The sequence below is a fragment of the Megascapheus bottae genome, chromosome 10, assembly GCF_031878675.1.
Source record: "Megascapheus bottae isolate mThoBot1 chromosome 10, mThoBot2.hap1, whole genome shotgun sequence".
Taxonomy (NCBI): domain Eukaryota; kingdom Metazoa; phylum Chordata; class Mammalia; order Rodentia; family Geomyidae; genus Megascapheus; species Megascapheus bottae.
This window is the reverse complement of record NC_143518.1, coordinates 49,008,469-49,027,987: the sequence shown is the minus strand read 5'-3', so window position 1 is coordinate 49,027,987 and position 19,519 is coordinate 49,008,469. Positions and strand designations below refer to the sequence as shown.

The window sequence follows — 19,519 nt, the reverse complement described above, 5'->3', positions numbered from 1 at the left end:
ACTCTTAACTTTTTGCCCTAGTTGGCCCTGAAACATGTTCCTACTACGTCTACCTCCCAAACATGGCCCCTCTATTTCATTAATGAAGAGAACAGTATTAGGAAGTCATGTATTTCCCAAAACCTAACATGAAGAATGCATATAGTCTACATTGAGATATGATACTACAAATAGACTATATCACCCAGAAAAGGTATCCCCCCCACACACTTTTCTTCCATGTCCTATTAGAGACTTTGTTTAAAATGATATATCCCCAAGAACACTAAAGGGAAAACACTTCCATTCTGTTTGGAGCCAGTTCCTAACCACATTTCACCACTGCATACCTTTCACGTGGAGCCCTATCCTGTAACTCCCTACCCACTGGAGTTCCTGAACCACTGCTTATGTACTTTGTCCATTTGCTCATTACCCTTTCACCATCCCCTGCCTGCCTCCTTTCAGTCTCACCTCAGAACTTATCTTCTCTATGAAGCCTTTCCTGCTTCTTAACCACCCACATGCAGAAGGACTTTACCAGCCCCCACACTCTGGAACAAGATTTTAGTTCTATGATTAGATTTCTCACTCATCCCTGTTAAGACCACTAGGCCCCATGCTCATCTACAAACCCCAATTCCTGAGCCTACTGCATCTCGCAGAGCAAATGTTTCTCAAAGAGATGAAAATTAGGGCTAGGGATGTGGCTTAGTAGTGGGGTGACTGCCTAGCAGTTACAATGCCTAAGCTTGATCCTCAATACTGCAAAATATTACATGAATGAATGAACAAATAAACAGACAAATGAATGAAGGATCAAGTCAACAAAACACAGACCAAAAGTAATGAATAACATTTCCCCTCACCTGTACAGAATATAATCCTTTATATTCATGTAAAGGCTTTTCATGTTCAATAGGGCAGCTACCTTCTGCTACTATTGTAGAGCAAAGGCAATTTAAGTACATATGAGTGGCTAACTCAGCCACAGGCCCTCCCTCTCTATTAGTCAGGGATGGATGAGTTGCTTATCTGGGGATTTTAGATTTTTCCCTTGGTCATCTGTCCTTTACACATAGAATGTGTCATGTTTAGTTTAGTCCTTCTTCTGAGATGATACTCTACACGTGCTCAACCCGGCTTGCTTCCTCTTCTACCAGTTAACAGCTACCTGGATTCAGGCTCCCTGTGCCTCAGTGAGAGTCTTGTCAGATAAGACATAAAGTGACTTCCTCTGGCTCTGTGCCTTACATCAAACCTACCACATGGCTGGCTTCATCTAGAGGGGCCATGTTCATGGCCCCATAGTGGAAGTAATCTCTTTCTTGCTAAGAATTTCAAGACAAATGGGGGGGAAATCCCAACATCATTGATAAAGTTTGTCCTCATCATACCCTAAAACTTCACTCTTTTTGTTTTTTTTGGTGGGGGGGGTGGAGAATTGGTGGACAAAATGCCTGGCTAGTTCTGAATGAGCATAAACATTTAAGGGTAACCACTCTGCACATATTCACAGACTGCTTTATTTACACTTTGTTGCTGTGACTTGGAGTGGATTCTGAGTGGTGTCCAAAGGTCAAAAAGTTTATTCTAACCCTTAAAGATCTCAGATCTTATTCCAGCTTCAATAATATCCCTATTCAAAGAGCAAGGGGGGAAAATATGAAAACAACAGCAGGGTGGGGACCAAGGGAAAGAAAAGTCAGTCAGGAAGCTTTGGGTTAGAAAACTGTTTTTTTTTTTGTTTTTTTTTTGTTGTTTTTAAAAAAGGCTGGAATTCACTGCTGACCCAGAAAAGCAAGCCAAGACTGACTTTTACAATGTTACCAACACTTAGCCTCTGAGAGCTGTCTCTGGTCATTTGCCCTAGATGCAGAGCCATACTGTCTTGGAAGACAGTATATGAAAGTATGTGAAAAAGAGGGCTAAAATCCTCAAACAACAAGTGCCTGTCCTTTAATCTTTTTTTATAATTAATTACTTTTTAAATTTATTATTCTTTTTTGTCAGTTGCGGGGCTTGAACTCTGAGCCTAGGTGCTCTCCCTGAGCTTTTCCACTCAAGGCTAGCACCCTACCACTTTGGACCATAGCATCACTTCCTGTTTTCTTGTGGTTAACTGGAGATAAGAATCATAGGGACTTTTCTGCCTGGGCTGCCTTTGAACCATGTTCCTCAGACTTCAGCTTCCTGAGTAGCTAGGATTACATGTATAAGACACCCATGCCTAGCTGATTAATTACTTTTGAAAATAGATTTTTACAATTAAACTTCTTTTGTTAATACAGAAATTAGTTTGCATCTGAGCATGATGGTGAAGTCCTATAAAACCAGCAATTCCAGCAATCAAGAGACTGAGGCAGGAAAGATCTTAAGTTCAATGCTTTTTGAAAGCCTATTTCAAAAAAGCAATACAGCCAGGTGTGATGGTTCACACCCATAATACTAGTTACTCAAGAGGCTGAGATCTGAGGATCATGGTTCAAAGCCAGCCTAAAGAACCTAAAGAATGAGAGACTTTTTTTTTTTTTGGCTTGAGCTCAGTGCCTGAGCCTTGTCCTTGGACTTTCTCAAGGCTATAGAGTTCTACCACTAGAGCCTCAGCACCACTTCTGGCTTTTTTCTATGTATGTATGTACTGAGGAATTGAACCCAGGTCTTGGTGCATGCTAGCAAATCACTCTACCAATAGGCCAAACTCCCGGCCCAGAATGGGAGACTTTTATCTCCAATTAATCTCTAGGAAAGGGGAAGTGGAGCTGTGGCTCCAGGGGTAGGGCATTAGCCTTGAGCTGAAGAGTTCAGGGAAGCACCCAGACCCAAAGAGTTCAAGCTCCATGACCCTCCCACACACACAAAAAGGCAAAACAACACAAAAAACTCACATAACTGGGCAGGGGTTGGTGACTCCCCTCAACAATCCCAGCCATGTGGGAGGTTCAGATCAGAGAGATCATGCTTTGAGAGAAGCCCAGGAAGAAAGTTAGTGGGATCCCATCTTCGCCAGTAAGCAAGAGATGGTGGTGAGTACCTAAAATCCTAGGGGCTATGTGGGAGGTATAAGTAGATGCGCCATTGTTGATGATGGCTTGGGCAAAAATGAGAGACCATATTCAAAAAAGTAACTAAAACGTACTCTACGACTAGAGTACTTATGTAGCAATCACAAGGTCCTGAGTTCAAACCCCAGTACCTTTTTTTTTTAACTGTCATTATAATTATCATCATCAAAATAAAAGAAGAATAAAAATCAGTTTGCACTCTGCTAGCACATGTGGTTAAGACAGAGGTGGCTGGACAATGGAGAGCAGTTGGGATCTTAGAACTGAGCCTCCAGAGACAGGCCAGCTCAGTCCCACTCTGAGTTCACCTGTACTTCTTGGAGTCCACTGGGAAGAAGAAGGCTCCCTCCCATCCTCAGTCAGGCCAGCAGGCCTGAGTTGATTAAAGAAAGCTCAATTCTGGATCAGTCGACTGGTTAATTTAATGAAGTTGTTTAGTCTCTCTAAATGATTTTTTTTTTAAAGAATAAGATTACCTGAGCGTGCTCGTCTCACATGCACAAAAACCTGGGTTCGATTCCATGGTATCACATAAACAGAAAAAGCTGGAAGTGGTGCTATGGCTCAAGTGGAAGAGTATCAACCTTGAGCAAAAAGTGTCCAAGGACAGTGCCCAGGCCCTGAGTTCAAGCTCCATGACTGCCCCTTCCCCGCAAAAAAAGCAACAAGAATAAGGTTACCTGTGGATTACTGGTTGTCTTCCGATTCTGTTTCTCACAAAAATCCCCATAAAGAAAATGCCAAGGTGCATACTGTTCCCATGATTATCCTGCACAAGACCATCAAAAGACACTAGTTATAACATGTCTGCACTGCCCCGTTATTCAGATTCATTGCAGCCAGCCTCTGGGATTGGCCTAAGTGTCTGCAAATGCATGAATAAAGACAATGTAGTATCTTGTGGTATGGCGCAGTGTAATGGAGGTGGATGTACATACACAATGGCATTTTACATACCATTAAGAAAGGAAGGCAGTTGGGCGTTGGTGGCTCACATCTATAATCCCAGCTACTCAGGAGGCTGAGATTTAAGAAACCAGCCCAGGCAGCAAAGTCTATAAGGCTCTTATTCACTAAACTACTGAAAGAGCTGAAAGTGGACCATTGGCTAGAGCACTAGCCTACAGCAAAAAGAAAATCAAGGACAGACCCTTGGTTATCTCATATTGGTATAGTATCTCACTTTGTTATCTGATATATTGAATTTATTTGTATTTGGATATTTGAAATTTGATAGGGAAGGGGGGAAAACCAAGACGGGTGGGGGGTGTGGGGGGGAGGGAAATGGGTACCAAGACATGTGAAAGGGTATCAATGTATGTGAATGAATGCACCTTCTATCTGGCAAATATCATGTAACCCTTTTACTAATTACAATAAAAAAAATAAAAAAAAAATAAAAAAAAGAAAATCAAAGACAGAGCCCAGGCCGTCAGCAAAAGACCAGGAATGACAGAAAAAGAGAAGGCATCCTGTTCTTTGAAACAACACCATGGATGGAAGTGAAACAAACAACTAAAAGACTTTATTCTAAGTAAAGTAAGCCAGAAACAGATACCAAGACTTAGATGTAGAAGTAGAGTCTAAAAGATCTGAGCTCATTGAAACAGAATAGAATGGTCATTACCAGGGACCAGAGGCACAGGGGTATGAAGAAATGTTGATCAAAGAATATAAAATTTCCCTTAGATCAAAGGAATAAATTCCATCAATCTACCGTATGCCACGTTGACCAGAGTAATACACAATGAACTGTCGTCCAGAAAAATCTACTAAGAGTAGATTTAAAAAGTGTCCTCACCATAAAAAAGCTGAGTTTGTGTTATTGTTCATATGTTAATTCATTAATGGTTTAGTCACTGAACACAGATATAAACTTTAAGTATACCCTAACTCTCATACATCAATCTAATTAAAGAAAAAAAAAAACATAGGTACTTTCAATGTAAATGATTACCAAAAGTCTTGCAGAATTTGTTTGCAGTCCACCCACAGCCATGGATTAGGGGTGGTGGGGGAAGGGCTGTATACAAGGGTGTAGAGCTAGAGGGAAGGGTAAGGGAGAATCAGCCTCATCTTGGAACACATCTTCTCTCTCTCCCTCTCTCCCTGCCTCCCTTGTCTCCATCCTTCCCCCTCTATATGATCTCTCTATATTATCTATAACATAAATCTACAATGTTATTATATAAGATGTAGTATATAATATGTAATATGATACTATGTACTATATAATGATATACATTATATATAATATGCACTGTATTTATAATACTACATATAGTATATTACATACAATATTATATACTACATCTTATATATCTTATACTATTATATACTATTATCATATAATATATGTTTGTCACTTCTGGTTGAAGAGAGAACTTTATGATTTCTCAAACTTGGTCATTTGAATATTTTCTTTCATAAATACGTATTCATTTTTTAAAAGTTGGCCTTTTTTAAAAAATCAAAGCCATAGATGAACACCATTCAAAGATCTGGGGTATTCCTTGGGGCTTGTTTATAAGAAGCATCAGATCTGCCCCCCACTTCCACACCCCAGAGGCAAAATCTATGCCTCTTAGAGCCTCTTCAGCCACTGTGTTTGATCCCCTCCATAGAGAACCTCACTGGGAGGCAATTTTCCCCCAAACCATGCCTTCTTTCCCCTCTGTTCTCTCCTCTTAGAACTCATTATTCTACCACTGGACAGCCTGGGTGGCTCTCTAGTTCTTTTATCTCCTGTTGTCTACTGCTCATGACTTTGCACTTTCTTTTTCTTCTTTTTTTTTTTTTTTTGGAAAAGCTTTTTTCAGTTCTGTTTCCTAATCTGTCCATTGGGTCTTCTATTTCTTATATCCTATTTTTTTTCGATATGTTCTTCCTTTAGGAATCCCACCCCCCCCACTTTTTTTTTTAAGATTTTGCGAGTTTGGAGATAGTATTTTTGGACAGTGAGGTTTTTCTCCTGCAGTCTCCTCCAGCTCTCCTTCTAGCTTCTTTTGTTCCCATGAGGGTCTCCTGCGGGGTGCTTCCTGGATGTCTATTTCTGCTAAGAATGGGTACTAAGTGATGGCTGCAAGCTTATGGGCACAGGAGGAGCTTATGGACTTCTTAGATGGAGCCCTGGATGTCTTATCTTCAGTCTGGTCCAGTCAGATGCTTCCAATCTGTTGCCTTAAGAGACTATAACTCTGCTGGGAGGGTTCTGAGAGTAGCGTGAGAACAAGCTGAACACTGAGTCTATAAACTGACCCTTGGTCCCCTGCTTTCTCTAGTAGAGGTGATCTCTCAGGAGCAAGAGAAAAGTCATGAACAACGAAAGCAAAGAAGGGAGGACCTCTGAGCTCCCCTGGTATATGATAGAGGGTCCTTTCTTGGTGATGTCTTCCCAACCCCCACTCCCACCAAAGCTGGCATTAGAATAGGTTTATTCTAGAAGATAGCTAGCAGTGGCTGGTAGCCAAAATAAAAACAACTAGAAAAAGAAAGAATAATCTCTGGGATGATGAGAAATCAAAAAGGTTAATTTCTACCACGGAGAAAGACATACAGGAAAAGAAGATGCAAGGAACAGATACGGAAGTAAAATTCTATGGGAAGACCTCACTGACACTTTGGTGGTAGGCCCACGCCAATGTCTGGTAGTAATAATGAGAACTCAGGAAAAGTAAAGATTAGGGTGGGACAATGGGAAAACACAGAAGAGACCCCATAGGTCTCTTCTACTTAGGATCCTGGGGCCATTGCATTGAGCAAAGCTTGAGGCCTCCCCCTCCAATGGAGCAAGGCAGAGAAGCTGCAGCCTCTGTCTTCCATCGACCCCAAATTACCCTTCTCCATGGTTACACACGGTCATCTCATGGGAGTCATTCGGCAGCAGCCCCCCCCCCCCAGCCCCACCACCCCCGAGTCGTGTTTGTAGAGGAAGAGTATAGGAAAACCTGTTGGGAAGGGCCTGGAAGCATTTGGAAGAACCCTACTTGGAATACACCCACACTAAATGGAAATGTCTTTGTGTGCATACACATGACAAACTTTGAACTTCACCAAGCCTGAAGGACCACTAGGAAGTAAAGGGGCCTGCAATACCCCTTGCTGACTAGCCAGCCATACCACCTTTGCTCTCTGTTGTGTAAACTCATTTCAGGGCTGACCTCATCACTGCCCCCTGTCTCGCCTCTCTTCCTTGTCATCGTTAGGTCACCAGGCATCATGTGGCCTCTAGGTCACCTCAGACATGGACAGCTAGGTGTCAGGGGAAACCAGCCCACAGCTGAGTCACACCCACCTGACAATGAGTCACAACAAGCCATCTTCCCACTCAGAGGAAGACAAAATATTCCCCTTGGTCACACTAAAGAACCTTCTAGAAAGAGCATTAGAATCCAACGCAGTGGATTTCAACACCACCTCAACTGCCTCCTCTTTTCCATGGTTCAATAACATCAAAAACAGTAAGAAACCCCCACCTCCCACCCCAAATTCCAGGCACTGAGAAGTCTGGTTTTTTTTTTCTCTTTTTTTTCCTGAAGTGGAGGAAAAGTTTACTGATTTTTTCCAATGACCCTAAATAACATGACTATATATGGGCAGCCACAGTGTTAGTGTGATACAGATGGCTTCATAAGGCATTATAGCGAGGAAAATGGATTACGGCCCTATGAAGGGCCATCATTAGAGAAGCAAAAGAAAATTAAACAAACCTAAAAGACAGCCATTTAAGCCCTTTTTGCAAGCTGTAGCCACCCTGCTCGACTCTACTGATGCACATGGGCAGTTCTCATTAAGGCAAATTGCAATCGTGCAACAGAACACTTATAAACCAGCCAGTGGAGCCAGTCTGGAAGTGAAATATTTGTGCTGAAATTGCAGGCGTCTCCCAAATTGCTGGAATGTGCCAGTTACTTTAGATTTTTCACAGAACAACCCTCTCCCCCGCCTTTTTTTTTTTTGAAAAGTTAGTCTACAAAGAGAAGAAAATGAGTTTAGATTATAGGCTCAGCCCTACACATAGCCCCCCGACCACACCTACTGCAGAATGTGGAGTTGTTGAAATGGACATGACATGCTTTGACAGCTTCCTATGTGTAGTTTCCACAAACTCCCAAGAGGCAGCAAAATCACAATGTAGCGGTCTACAGAGGTAGAGAAATAATACAGAGCGGCACACAGGAGATATCTCATTCTGCCTCATTGTCAATTTTGCCACTGTGTCTATCCAGAGAGGAGAAAAGAGATTATATACCTCTAAGAAAAACGACTGATGACAGCCACTGCAATGCACCATGGTCTGTTGTAAGATTGTACTTGGCCTTCCTACCTTCAACATGCTGGGTGAGCTAGCTGGCCACAGAACTCACTCAGATAGATGCCTTATAAAGGAGATATGCTAATCAAGTGACAGTGGCTCATGTCTGAAATCATAGCTACTCAAAAGCTTGCGATCTGAAGATTATGGTGCCAAGCTAACCTGGGCAAGTAAGTCTTTAAGACTCTTAGCTCCAATTAACAATTCCCCCAAAGAAAGCCAGAGATGGAGCTGTGGCTCAAGTAGTAGAGTGGCAGCCTTGAATGAAAAATCTAAGACAGAGTCTAGGCCTTGAATTTAAGCCCCAGTACTAGCACAATAGAGGGAAGGAAGGAAAGAAGGAAGGAAGGGAGGAAGGAAGGAAAGGAAGGAGGGAGGGAGGGATGCATATGTTGCTGAAGACTGTGGAAAACTTCAAAATCTGTGAGCCAAGTAAAAGTACTTGTTTGACTAAGGTAGATGGGTAGATGGATCAAGTCATGATGTAGTAGCAGTCAAACTAAACCACTCTGGCCCTTTGCAATCAGGGCTGGCTTTCTAAATGCTGCGTCGTTTGAGAAAAGTGAAGCCCAGCCCAGCCCATTACCTTCACAGGGAAGATTTCCTGTCCAAAGCCATCCAAACGTTCCACTTCACTGATGTACATCAGCTCAGCTTCTGCCGGCAGGATTCCACTACAACCAAAATAGCATCCAAGGAGAAAATGGTTAAGAGCAAAAAAGCCAGTGGAAGACCCTACCCTCCCGATAGCAAATTCCATCACTGTGGTTTCACTCTAGTTTCTGGGAAAAGTAATCATTAGCCAACTGAGGGTATAACACATTACTAAGTAATTCATTAACGCATTCACCAGTAGCCTTTTACTTAGCATGAAATAATGAGAGCCAGTCAAAGCACTGAATGACAAGCCACAGTTCTAAAAACACTAAACAATTGTTCCAGACACTCCTGTAATTTTTTTTTCTACCTGGGAAACATTTCCACTATTTTAAAAAAAATGCAGAGCCCAGTGCTAGTGGATCACACCTATAAAACTTAGCTATTCAGGAAGCTGAGATTTGAAGGATCATAGTTCAAAGTCATCCCAGAAAGACTGTGATGCTCTTATCTCCAATTAACCACCAAAAAGCCAGAAGTGGCTCAAGTAATAGAATAACAGCCTTGATGGAAAAAGCTAAAGAATAGCATCCAGGGCCTGAGTTTCAGCTGCAATACCTGTATAAAACATTTTTTTTTTTTAGTATATTTGAGTTTATCTGAGGACATTTTAAGAGCCAAGTGTACAAGATAAGAAAGCCTGACTGCACAAGTTCGCTGAGTTTGGAAGGAAAAAAATGTTTGCTGTCTACTGGTCCAACACATTTCCCAGTAGTCCTGATACCCACTTGGTGCCTCCTTCAGTTAAAATATTTCTCCTTTTCCCTCTTGATCTTCACCTTCCAAATCAGGCCCATGCACAAGGTCTTCACACTCAAGCACAAGCAAGCCCGAGCCCCCACATACAGCAACAGAGCCTTAGAAAGGTCAAAGAAGGAAACTGTCATGACTAACAATGTGACTTTTCTGCAGGCTTTTGGGGGTAGTAAAGAAGGAGAAAGGAAGGAAGGGAAAGAAAATTGGAGAGAAGAGGGGGAAGGAAAGAAGGAGGAAAGGTGAGAAGGAAATATGGGAAGGAAGAAGCGAGAGAGGGAGGGAGGGAGGATAGGCAGAAAGGAAAGGAGAGAATGAAAGGTACATTGCTTTCATATCCCCATACTCCTGTCTCAGAACAGAAAGAAGAATTAGCCAGGCACTGGTGTCTGGGGCCTGTAATCCTAGCTACTCAGAAGGCTGAGATCCAAGGATCACACAGTTCAAAACCAACGGGGGGGGGGGGGGGGGAGGAAGGAAAATCCTGAGACTCTTACCTAATTAACTACCAGAAAACTGGAAGTGGCATTATGATGTGGCACCCTTGAGCAAAAAGAGCTCAGGGACAGCACTCAGGCTCTGAGTTCAAGCCCCAAGACCAACAAAAAAGAGTTATAGGTTAAAAGTAACAAACTCATGTTGACCAGGCCAGGGGTGAAGCTGGGGCAACGCCCTCACCCTCTGTCTGCCTTACCTGTGAGCTTTGTGCTCTTGGGCCACCTTTTGTGTAAGCTCCTCCAGAACAGCTTCTTCCAGGGCCAAATCCTAGAAGATCAGAAATGACTTAGGTCAGAGGATCGCGTGGCAGTTGTCAACTTGCTTGCAAACACTATCTTCATGTTTGTGTGGGTGCTGAACTCTGGTCCTGGGCATTGTCCCTGGGTTTTTTGGTTTTTGTTTTTAACTCAAGGCTGGTGTTCTGCCACTTGAGCCAGAGTTCTACTTCTGGTGCTCTAGTGGTTCATTGGAGGTGAGTCTCACAGACTTTCCTTGTCACGCCTACTTCAAATGTAGTTTCAATGAAAAACTTTTTTGGTATGTTCTTAGATATTCTTGACGACCGGGGTAAGTCTCTAGTCCATTATCCTTCCAGAAGTTGAGTGAAGGATGGGACTATGCCGAGTCATTTGATCCATTCCTATCTGTTATATTAAAAATGAATTTAAACCACATGTGGAGGGAAGGAGAAACACAAGCAGAGTTCATTCTCATGTCATTGGGCAGTGGCAGTCATGACAATGAAAACATATAAAGGTTTGTTTCTGCTTTGTTTTTAAAGACAATGGTGTTGAGGTGTCCAGTTTGTGTCTTGGCCAACTGGAACACAGGACAGGTAAACACAGAGAACACATCCTTTTCCCCTGGACTCTGGAGGGGACAGAAGAAGCTACATCCTGATTGAAGGCAGCTTATACTATTATGGGTGCAGGGTAAGAGCTGGAGAGAAGCTCAGAAATCATACAGAGAGCCTCATCGGTTTGCTTCTGAAATGCTATTTACATGGAAATATACTGCCGAGGTGACCACTGATCATGGATGAAATGTTATTCCCCTAAAGTGGACACTTCAGATTTGCTGAGAAGCATCGTATCCTAGAACATTAAAATGAGAAAGCCTCACTAGAACTGGGTGTCTGTGGCTTATGCTTTGTAATCCCAGCTACTCAGGAGACAGAGATTTGAGGATCTCAGTCCAAAGCTGACCCAGACAATAAAAGTCCATGAGGCTCTAATTAATCAGAGGAAAAAGCTGGAAATGGAGTTGCAGCAGTGCCTAGGCAGTTCAAGTCCAACACCAGACACAACACATATACACACACAAAGCCCTAGAAAATGAGGATGTAACTATACTCACAAATTTTATATTACTATAGGTTCCATTAATTCTGTATCTGATAGACTTGAGAGAAGCCAGCAAGAATTATGAGAGCTCTAATTTCTTCTGGTCTACTGATTAATTTAGTATTTTCTACTCAGCCTTCTACAGAGATGACTGTCCATGAGGAGAAATAAACTTAACATACTCACCTTTATCTGGAAAAATCCTACAAAGATATTCTGAAGCTTAGAAACATTATCTGTGTGTACGCCTCTCATAGGAGTATTAACATGATATTAATTTTGAGAAGCTAATGAAAGGCATGTGGCAACAGAATAAACTAATGTGTAAGTGAAGATCAAAAAGGGTTCCATTAAACCACCACTTCCACCTCTTAAAAGCAAAAGCCCAAGGGTACCCCTCAGCTATTGTACTCAATGCTACAGCTTCCATATGTGCCTGAAGCCCCACACCAGAGACATGCCAGTGTGGCCCTGAATGAGTGACAAATGACAGCGTGCATGCCTGCACACAGCCACACACCTGTGCAGCGCCCTGTGGACTTAACTTTGTTCTTTTCTCTGCTAAAGAAATGCCATTTGACAAATTCAGTTACTTGGGAAGATCAAACACAGCCATTCATCCTCTCTTCCCCTCCTCCCACCAAAGGAATGCATTCTTCCCTTTGAAAGCTCTAGTGGAACCAAGCAGAACCCTTACAACTTCCCATGGCTTACCATGGCCTACTCAATTAGGTCAACACCTGGGCTTGCCATCTGCACCCATTCTTCAGTGTAACTCGGCCTCCTCTCCCAGACCTTCTCTCCCAAGGGTTCAGGACTTGGATAAACTCCCCCAGAACACAGATTGCTTTTGTCTCTCTATCCATGCTCATAACTACCCATTCTTGGAAGAAAACACACAGTCCTATGACATCAAGTGAAGTGTCATGCCCTCCTTCAGGTCTGGTCTTGGCTGACTGGTCACCACAGGGTGGGCTTTTCCTATCCCATCTCTAGATTTGGCTTACTGCCTCGAATATACCTGTTTCTATACTCATTCTTTAAATTTGCCTCTACTTCTCAACTATAATACTACCCCAAAGACAACAATTCCCTTTGATGTTTGTAAGGTTTCAGTGTAGTAAGTGGCCAATGCATGTTTACTGGCTGAACTCACTAGTTAACAGGCATATTTCATATATTCACAGACGTTTTGATTATGCAAAGGTGGTTTATAATGAGTTGTATCTCTTGCCTGTCCTCTGTCTGCTTATAGTTAATTTGGAAATGTAGGTAGCAAGGGTATCTATAGAATACTTATGTTTTGTGTGTGGGTCACGGGGCTTGAACTCAGCCTGGGTGCTGTCCCTGAGCTCTTCAGCTCAAGGCTACTACCCTACCCCTGGACCTGGTCTCAGTCCCTGAGCTCTTCAGTTCAAGGCTACCACCCTACTCTTTAGCCAAGCTCCACTTCCTGTTTTTTAGAGGTTAATTGGAGATTAGAGTCTCAGGTCCTTTGGTCCACAGGCTGGCTTTGAACCTTAATCCTCAGATCTCAACCTCCTGAGTACCTAGGATTACAGGTGTGAGCCACTGCGCCCAGCTTCATGCTAATACTTTCAAGTATTCTTTTTTTTTTTCAGTCATGAGACTTGAACTCACAGCCTGGGCACTTTCCCTAAGCTTTTTTGCTCAATGTTAGTGTTCTACTACTTTGTGCCACCAAGTGCTGGGGTACAATGCAATCATTTTCTTCTTGAATGCTCCCCAACAGACGATCTCTGCTAAACTCATCTTAGATGAGAAAACTTAGGCTTTAGAAAGGCAATAACTTTCCCAAGGCCAAACACAGCCAGGAAGTGGCCACCACACCAATTCAGCAACTATGGTTGAAGTTTCTGACCACAGAGCACAATATACTGAGGATACAACATGGCAGGGTGGGGGTGGTTGTGTAAACAGAGAGGAGAAAAGAGGGATACAGCCCACAGCCTGGGAATGTTCTCATCTCAGACACACTCTGAGGGCAGCCATCTTTGCCACATCATCACCAGTGCTAGCCAGTAGAGCTTTGTGGGATGCTCGGAATGTCACCTCTGGGCTTTCCATGGTAAAGGGAGCTATTTTAGATTTAAAGTCAGTACTTGCCTGCGCAATAGTGAGTTTTATGAGGCCGAGGCTGTGTGAGAAGCTGATCTGCTCAGAACCAAAAAAGAGAATCCAGTCTCCTGAGAAATTAGTGATATGAAAAGGCCCTTCTTGATAGCCATACTGCCCTTTAACCTGCTACGACCACAGATGGTTCAGGGCTCATAGTAATCACCTCTGAATTCTCTGAATAGCACTCAAGCCAAGTCTCCTAGGCTAGGCCATGTGATAAGATTTTCTGAATGAGAGTAGAGTGGAACAAACAACCTACCCTCTATTATCTACCACTCCATTGGACAAAACTGTGCATACTCAAAAATCCTGAGGACTGAGCTCACACCAAGCACACAGGCAAACATCCTGACTGCTGAGGTGTGCTGAGATACCACAGATACTGACTCAAGCATATTGACACTAAATCCTGTAAAGAATTTCTGGGCTAAGTAAGATGGTAATGTCTACAGATCGAGGTTGCTGGAATTGGAGAGTGAGCAAGGCAATAAAAAAGCAATATGCACAGTACATACTATTGCTATTTGCTTGGAAGGAGGAATCATGGAGAACAAAGTAAGTTTTGATCAATTAAGTTCATCTCCTTTGCTATTAAGGATAGTAACTCCAAGTTTATCTCAGAAACTCAAAACTTCCATTTCCAAGACTTAAGGAAGATGGTGGCAGTGGCCTTGACTCTGATGGTTACCTCAGCCGAGCAGGGTCTCCACATATGGGCAGACATTTTATGATCATTACAGTCATTACAGATGAAAGGGAGGGAACTCCCACCTCTTAAAAGTCAATTCACTCAGCACTTCATTTGCACAAAGATAGACTCCTAGGGTGTCTAGAAACTGTTCTGTGTGACCCAAGTGAAGAGGCCAGACACACCATATAGGCTGGCTTTTGGCAATCATACATGTTGTTACCAAAAATAAGAGGTAAACTTAAGTAAAAACTGATATTTCATGTGGATCAAGGGCTCAACTAGAGATGGTTCCCCTGAGGTTGGCGTGGGCAACTTCATTTGGAAAGAACTTTTGTTCAAAGTCAAAGCCACATCATGGAAAGGGCAGAATGGTAGCCAAAAGGCAACATGAACTTTTTTTTTGTTGTTGGGTCTTGGGTCTTGAACTCAGCCTGGGCATTATCCTTGAGCTCTTCAGCTCAAGGCTACCACCATACCCTTGAGCCAACCCCTACATCCCATTGTCTAGAGTTTAATTGGAGATAAGAGTCTCAGGCCCTTTTGTGCCAGAACTGGCTTTGAACCTTGATCCTCAGATCTCACTCAGCCTCCTCAGTAGCTAGGATTACAGGCGTGAGCCACCTGCTGCTTCTCTTCTGTCTCTTCTTGTTCCCTCCCTTTCTGCCTCTTACCATCTGCCTGTCCTATAAGGCATAGCTCATATTCCATCAGTCTTCAAGTCTTCCCTAATTCTTTCTGGTGCATGTGGCCCTTCCCCTTGGAAAAACCTTGACTGAGCTTTATTACACTTGGCTTGGCTATCTGATTTTGCAAACGTTCTCCTTACTCAACCACATGGTAATCTCCTTGAGAACATGCACTATTTTCTGTATAATTTTATCCCCCCAGGGAGTTAAGTTACTCAGGGCAGTGTTTTGGGCAAAAAAAAAAGTATTAACAGATTATGATTTCTGATTAGAGTTATCACCTTTGCTTGGCTATTCCCTATATAGCTTTCGAGATGTTTTCCATTCTTTACTCAGGGCAACTCTTCTCACTTACCCTGAAGCCACTAACTAAGCCACAAGCAAAAAATTCCTTAAAGGTTAAAGCCCACTTGTGGATAGGGACAGGAGGAAGAAACCAGAGGAAAATGAAGGAAGGGGTGTTATTGCCCAAGAAGCATTGCACTCATAACCTGACTTATCAAATTGTAACCCCTTTGTACAACTCTTGATAATAATTTTTTTAAAAAATTAACCTGCTGGGATGTCAGTGAATCATGCTGTAATACTAGAGCTCCCAGCCAGCTCAGACAAGAAGTCCATGAGACACTTATCTTCAATTAACCACCACCCCTCCCCCCAAAAAAGCCAGAAGGGGAGCTATGGCTCAAGTAGTAGAGCACTAGCCTTGAGCAAATAAGCTCAGGGACAGTGCCCAGACCCTGAGTTCAAGCTCTAGGACTAGCACAAAAACAAAAACAAATGTAGAAGCATCACTAAGCTCAGAAACAAATTCATTCTACCAATGTTTATGAGCACAAACAGTGTGCTCAGCAATAGTGAACCAAAAGCATAGGATCCCTGACAAAGAACTGTAGATGCAACTGACATTTCAAACAATAAAGATAAATAAATGCCTACATGGCTAAACATGAGAAGGCATAACTTCATAAACTAAAAAAGCTTTGAAGCACATGGGTACACATGAATGTACATACACGCATGTACATGCACGCATATATACACACACGCACAATTTAATAAAGGGTAGTTGATGGTTAAAGTAGAAAGTCTGGTAAAGAAAAGGAAGGTCTCCCTCCTAAGAGGATATGCAAAACCAGATTTCAACCACAAAAAGGTCAGGAAAGAGCATTTCCAAACAGAAAACCTCACACACAAAGGTTTGGGGTGCAAACAAACTCAATATATTCTAATAGGAAGAGTCAGCATGCATCGGAGCCATGGATACATGGGTCAACTTCTCACCTTACTTACTGACAAACACTCATCATTTATGTATGAAGTCCATCTCTGGAATGGGCAAGTCAGGGGAAGGAACACATCCAACTCCTTCCTCCCATACTTCCCATAGCTTTGGGGTGAGAACATTTCTTATCTTCCCTGAGCAAGTGGCGAATGTACACAAAGATCACATGCAGTCATCACACCGTGCAAGGGGTCACCAGAACTTATTCCAGTCTAACTGAAGCTTTGCACTTCTGACCAACATTTGCCCTTTGCCTGTGTCCTCAGCCTCTGGCAATGACTACTACAGTCAGTATTTCCATGAGTTTGAATTTTCAGAGTTCATGAATAAGTGGGATGAGAAAACATCCCTTTCTCTATCTACCTTAGTTCCCTAACCTGACATCCTATAGAGTCATCTATGTTGCTGAAAATAACATCATTTCATTTCCTTTATGGAGGGGGTGGAAATGTGAGGGAGAGGACGGCTGATACTGAAGATTGCACTCTGGGCTTTGTGCTTGCTAGGCAGGCACTTCCCCACTTGAGCCATGCCTATTGCCACTTTTTTTAAATCCTGGTTCTAGGAATGGAACTCAGGACCTCATGCTCAGTCAAGAGGCACTCTACCATTTAGGCCATGCTGCCAGCTCCTTTTTGTGTTGGTTATTTTTGGGGGGTTGAGTCTTATTTCATGCGCGGGTTAACCAGGCCTTTGATATTCCTCCTTGTGCTTCCCTTCAAATGTGGAGGTGATAGGTGTGCATGACTGCACCCAGCCCCACTTTCAAATCTTCAATTCAACACTAGAAGCAAACAAGTAGGTGGAGCCCTAGAAGAAGAATTAAGAGGGGGGGAAGCCTTTGGCAGAAAAGGAGGAAATAAAATCACCTCTATTCGATGACCACATGATTTTATTTTATTTTTCTAAAACTACAGATTTTACCAAAACACTATGAAAATTGATAAATTCAGTAAAGTTGCAGGTAACAAAAATCAGTGGGATTGCCGAACATAGGCAAAAATTTATGCTTTAAAAAACACGTTGGAGTTGATGAGTGGATCAACAAGATGTGGTATTTGTACACAATGGAATTCTATGCTGCTGTCAGAAAGAATGACATTGCCCCATTTGTTAGGAAATGGAAAGACTTAGAAAAGATCATATTAACTGAAGTAAGCCAGACTCAAAGGAACTTAGGCTCAATGGTTTCCCTCATTCGTCATAATCAGTAGAAACCTTGGGCTCTTCTAGCAGAGATTTGCAATAGAGCAAAACCTTGATACAAAAGGCCATATAGGGGCCTAGAGTTTGGCCTAGTGGTTAAAGTGCTTGCCTAGCATGCATGAAGACCCGGGTTTGATTCCTTGGTACCACATACGTACAAAAAAGCCGGAAGTGGTGCTGAGGCTCGAGTGGTAGAGCTCTAGCCTTGAGAAACTCCAAGGACAGTGCTCAGGCCCTGAGCTCAAGCCCAGGACTGGCAAAAAAAAAAAAAAAAAAAAGGCCATATAGTAGGACGCTAAATGAAAGGATCTCTAGGATATAGAAACATAAGCCATATAATGAATGATTGTTGTCCTTAATGTACTATGTTATCTCTCATCTCTTTTGCTGTCCCTTAGTTATCTCATATTGTTACAATATCTCACTTTGTTATCTGATATATTGGATATATTTGTATTTGGTTATTTGAAATTGGATAGGGAAGGGGGGAAAACAAGATGAGGGGTGGGGTTGGGGGGGAGGGAAATGGGGACCAAGACATGTGAAAGGGTATCAATGTATGGGAATTAATGCACCATCTATCTGGCAAATATCACGTAACCCTTCTATTAATTACAATAAAAAATAGATGAAAAAAAAAACACGTTGGGCACTGGCGGCTCATGTCTATAACCCTATGTAATTAGGAGCCTGAAGATGTGAGAATCATGATTCAAAGCCAGGCTGGGATGGCTTCAATTAACCACCACAGTCAGAAGTGGCTGACTACCATGGCTCAAGCTTTGTTTGTGCAAAAGAAAGAGAGAGAGAGAGAGAGAGAGAGAGAGAGAGAGAGAGAGAGAGAGAGAGAGAGAGAGAGAGAAGCAAACCCACAAAAAACTCCAGGACAGTTTCCAGGCCTTGAGTTCAAGACCCAGCATAAAAAAAAATGTGCCTATATACGCACGTATGTGAACATGCTTATATATGTACACACATACATATGTGAGAAAAGGCATGTTCACTTTCTGAAAGTATTTTATAAAATTTGTCCCTATTTTATAAATGTATAGACATTTCTTTTCCCCAAGGAACAGCAAACATTATCTGAGAATTTTCAAAGGAAATAATTAAATGTCCAAAGAACATAGACAATTAAGATAAATAAATTATTCTCACCATCGGAAATAGCACATATTCTCGGAGGAATTCCTGAGAATCAAACTGATTATAGTCTCCAAAATCAGCTGAGAAGACAAGAAAAAGGGAGGGTAAGAGTTACTATATGATACTAAACATAGAATGGCAAATTAATCACCCCATTTCTTCTTCTATTCCATCCCCTTTCTGTACCACTATTATATAAAAATTAGTTGGTTGGATATAGTCACCATCTTAACCTAGCAACGAAATATCAACAGGTGGTTACCATGACACATTTTTTTTAAGAATAAGAAAATCTGGAAGCAATTTCTAAAGCCTATTTAAAGACTTGGAAAACAAATCTGTATTTATCTGGTTACTGAATGTGAATCAGATTTCTTTCCTAAGAATATCTGCCAAGGGACTTTTTATCTCAAAAGGTTAATTTGAAGAACTGTTGAGTCAAATCCATCTCTAAATCTTTTCATATATCTGCAGCTGGAAATTCCCAATGTAAATCACCCTTGGCAAACAATCTCAAAAATCTTTACACCTCCTAAACAATTTCACATATTGCAAGATGCCAGAAATTCTGTTCTGTCCTGTTTTTAGCTCACAATGGTATGTTGGAGAACATGTGAACTGAATTCACAAAGGCTATGGGGTGTGTGTGTGTGTGTGTGTGTATGTGTGTGTGTGTGTGTGTGTGTGTGTGATAAAATCTTGCTTCTTAACTCTAACAGAACATCCAAATCTGCACTGAGTCTTGATTTCATCTACC

The 19,519-nt window shown here is 42.1% G+C and overlaps 1 protein-coding gene across 1 annotated transcript in view; it reads right to left on the bottom strand.

The window, feature by feature from the left end:
* The window catches only part of LOC150058398 (tyrosine-protein phosphatase non-receptor type 14-like), a 146,308-nt gene that overhangs the window by 30,697 nt on the left and 96,092 nt on the right, over positions 1-19,519 (bottom strand). The window contains exons 5-8 of the mRNA XM_090341202.1: positions 18,775-18,842; positions 10,463-10,533; positions 8,945-9,032; positions 3,725-3,813 (exon numbers count right to left, since the gene is read on the bottom strand). Of these exons, the coding sequence (XP_090197328.1) occupies positions 3,725-3,813; positions 8,945-9,032; positions 10,463-10,533; positions 18,775-18,842 (316 nt within the window). The remainder of the gene's footprint in view (positions 1-3,724; positions 3,814-8,944; positions 9,033-10,462; positions 10,534-18,774; positions 18,843-19,519) is intronic.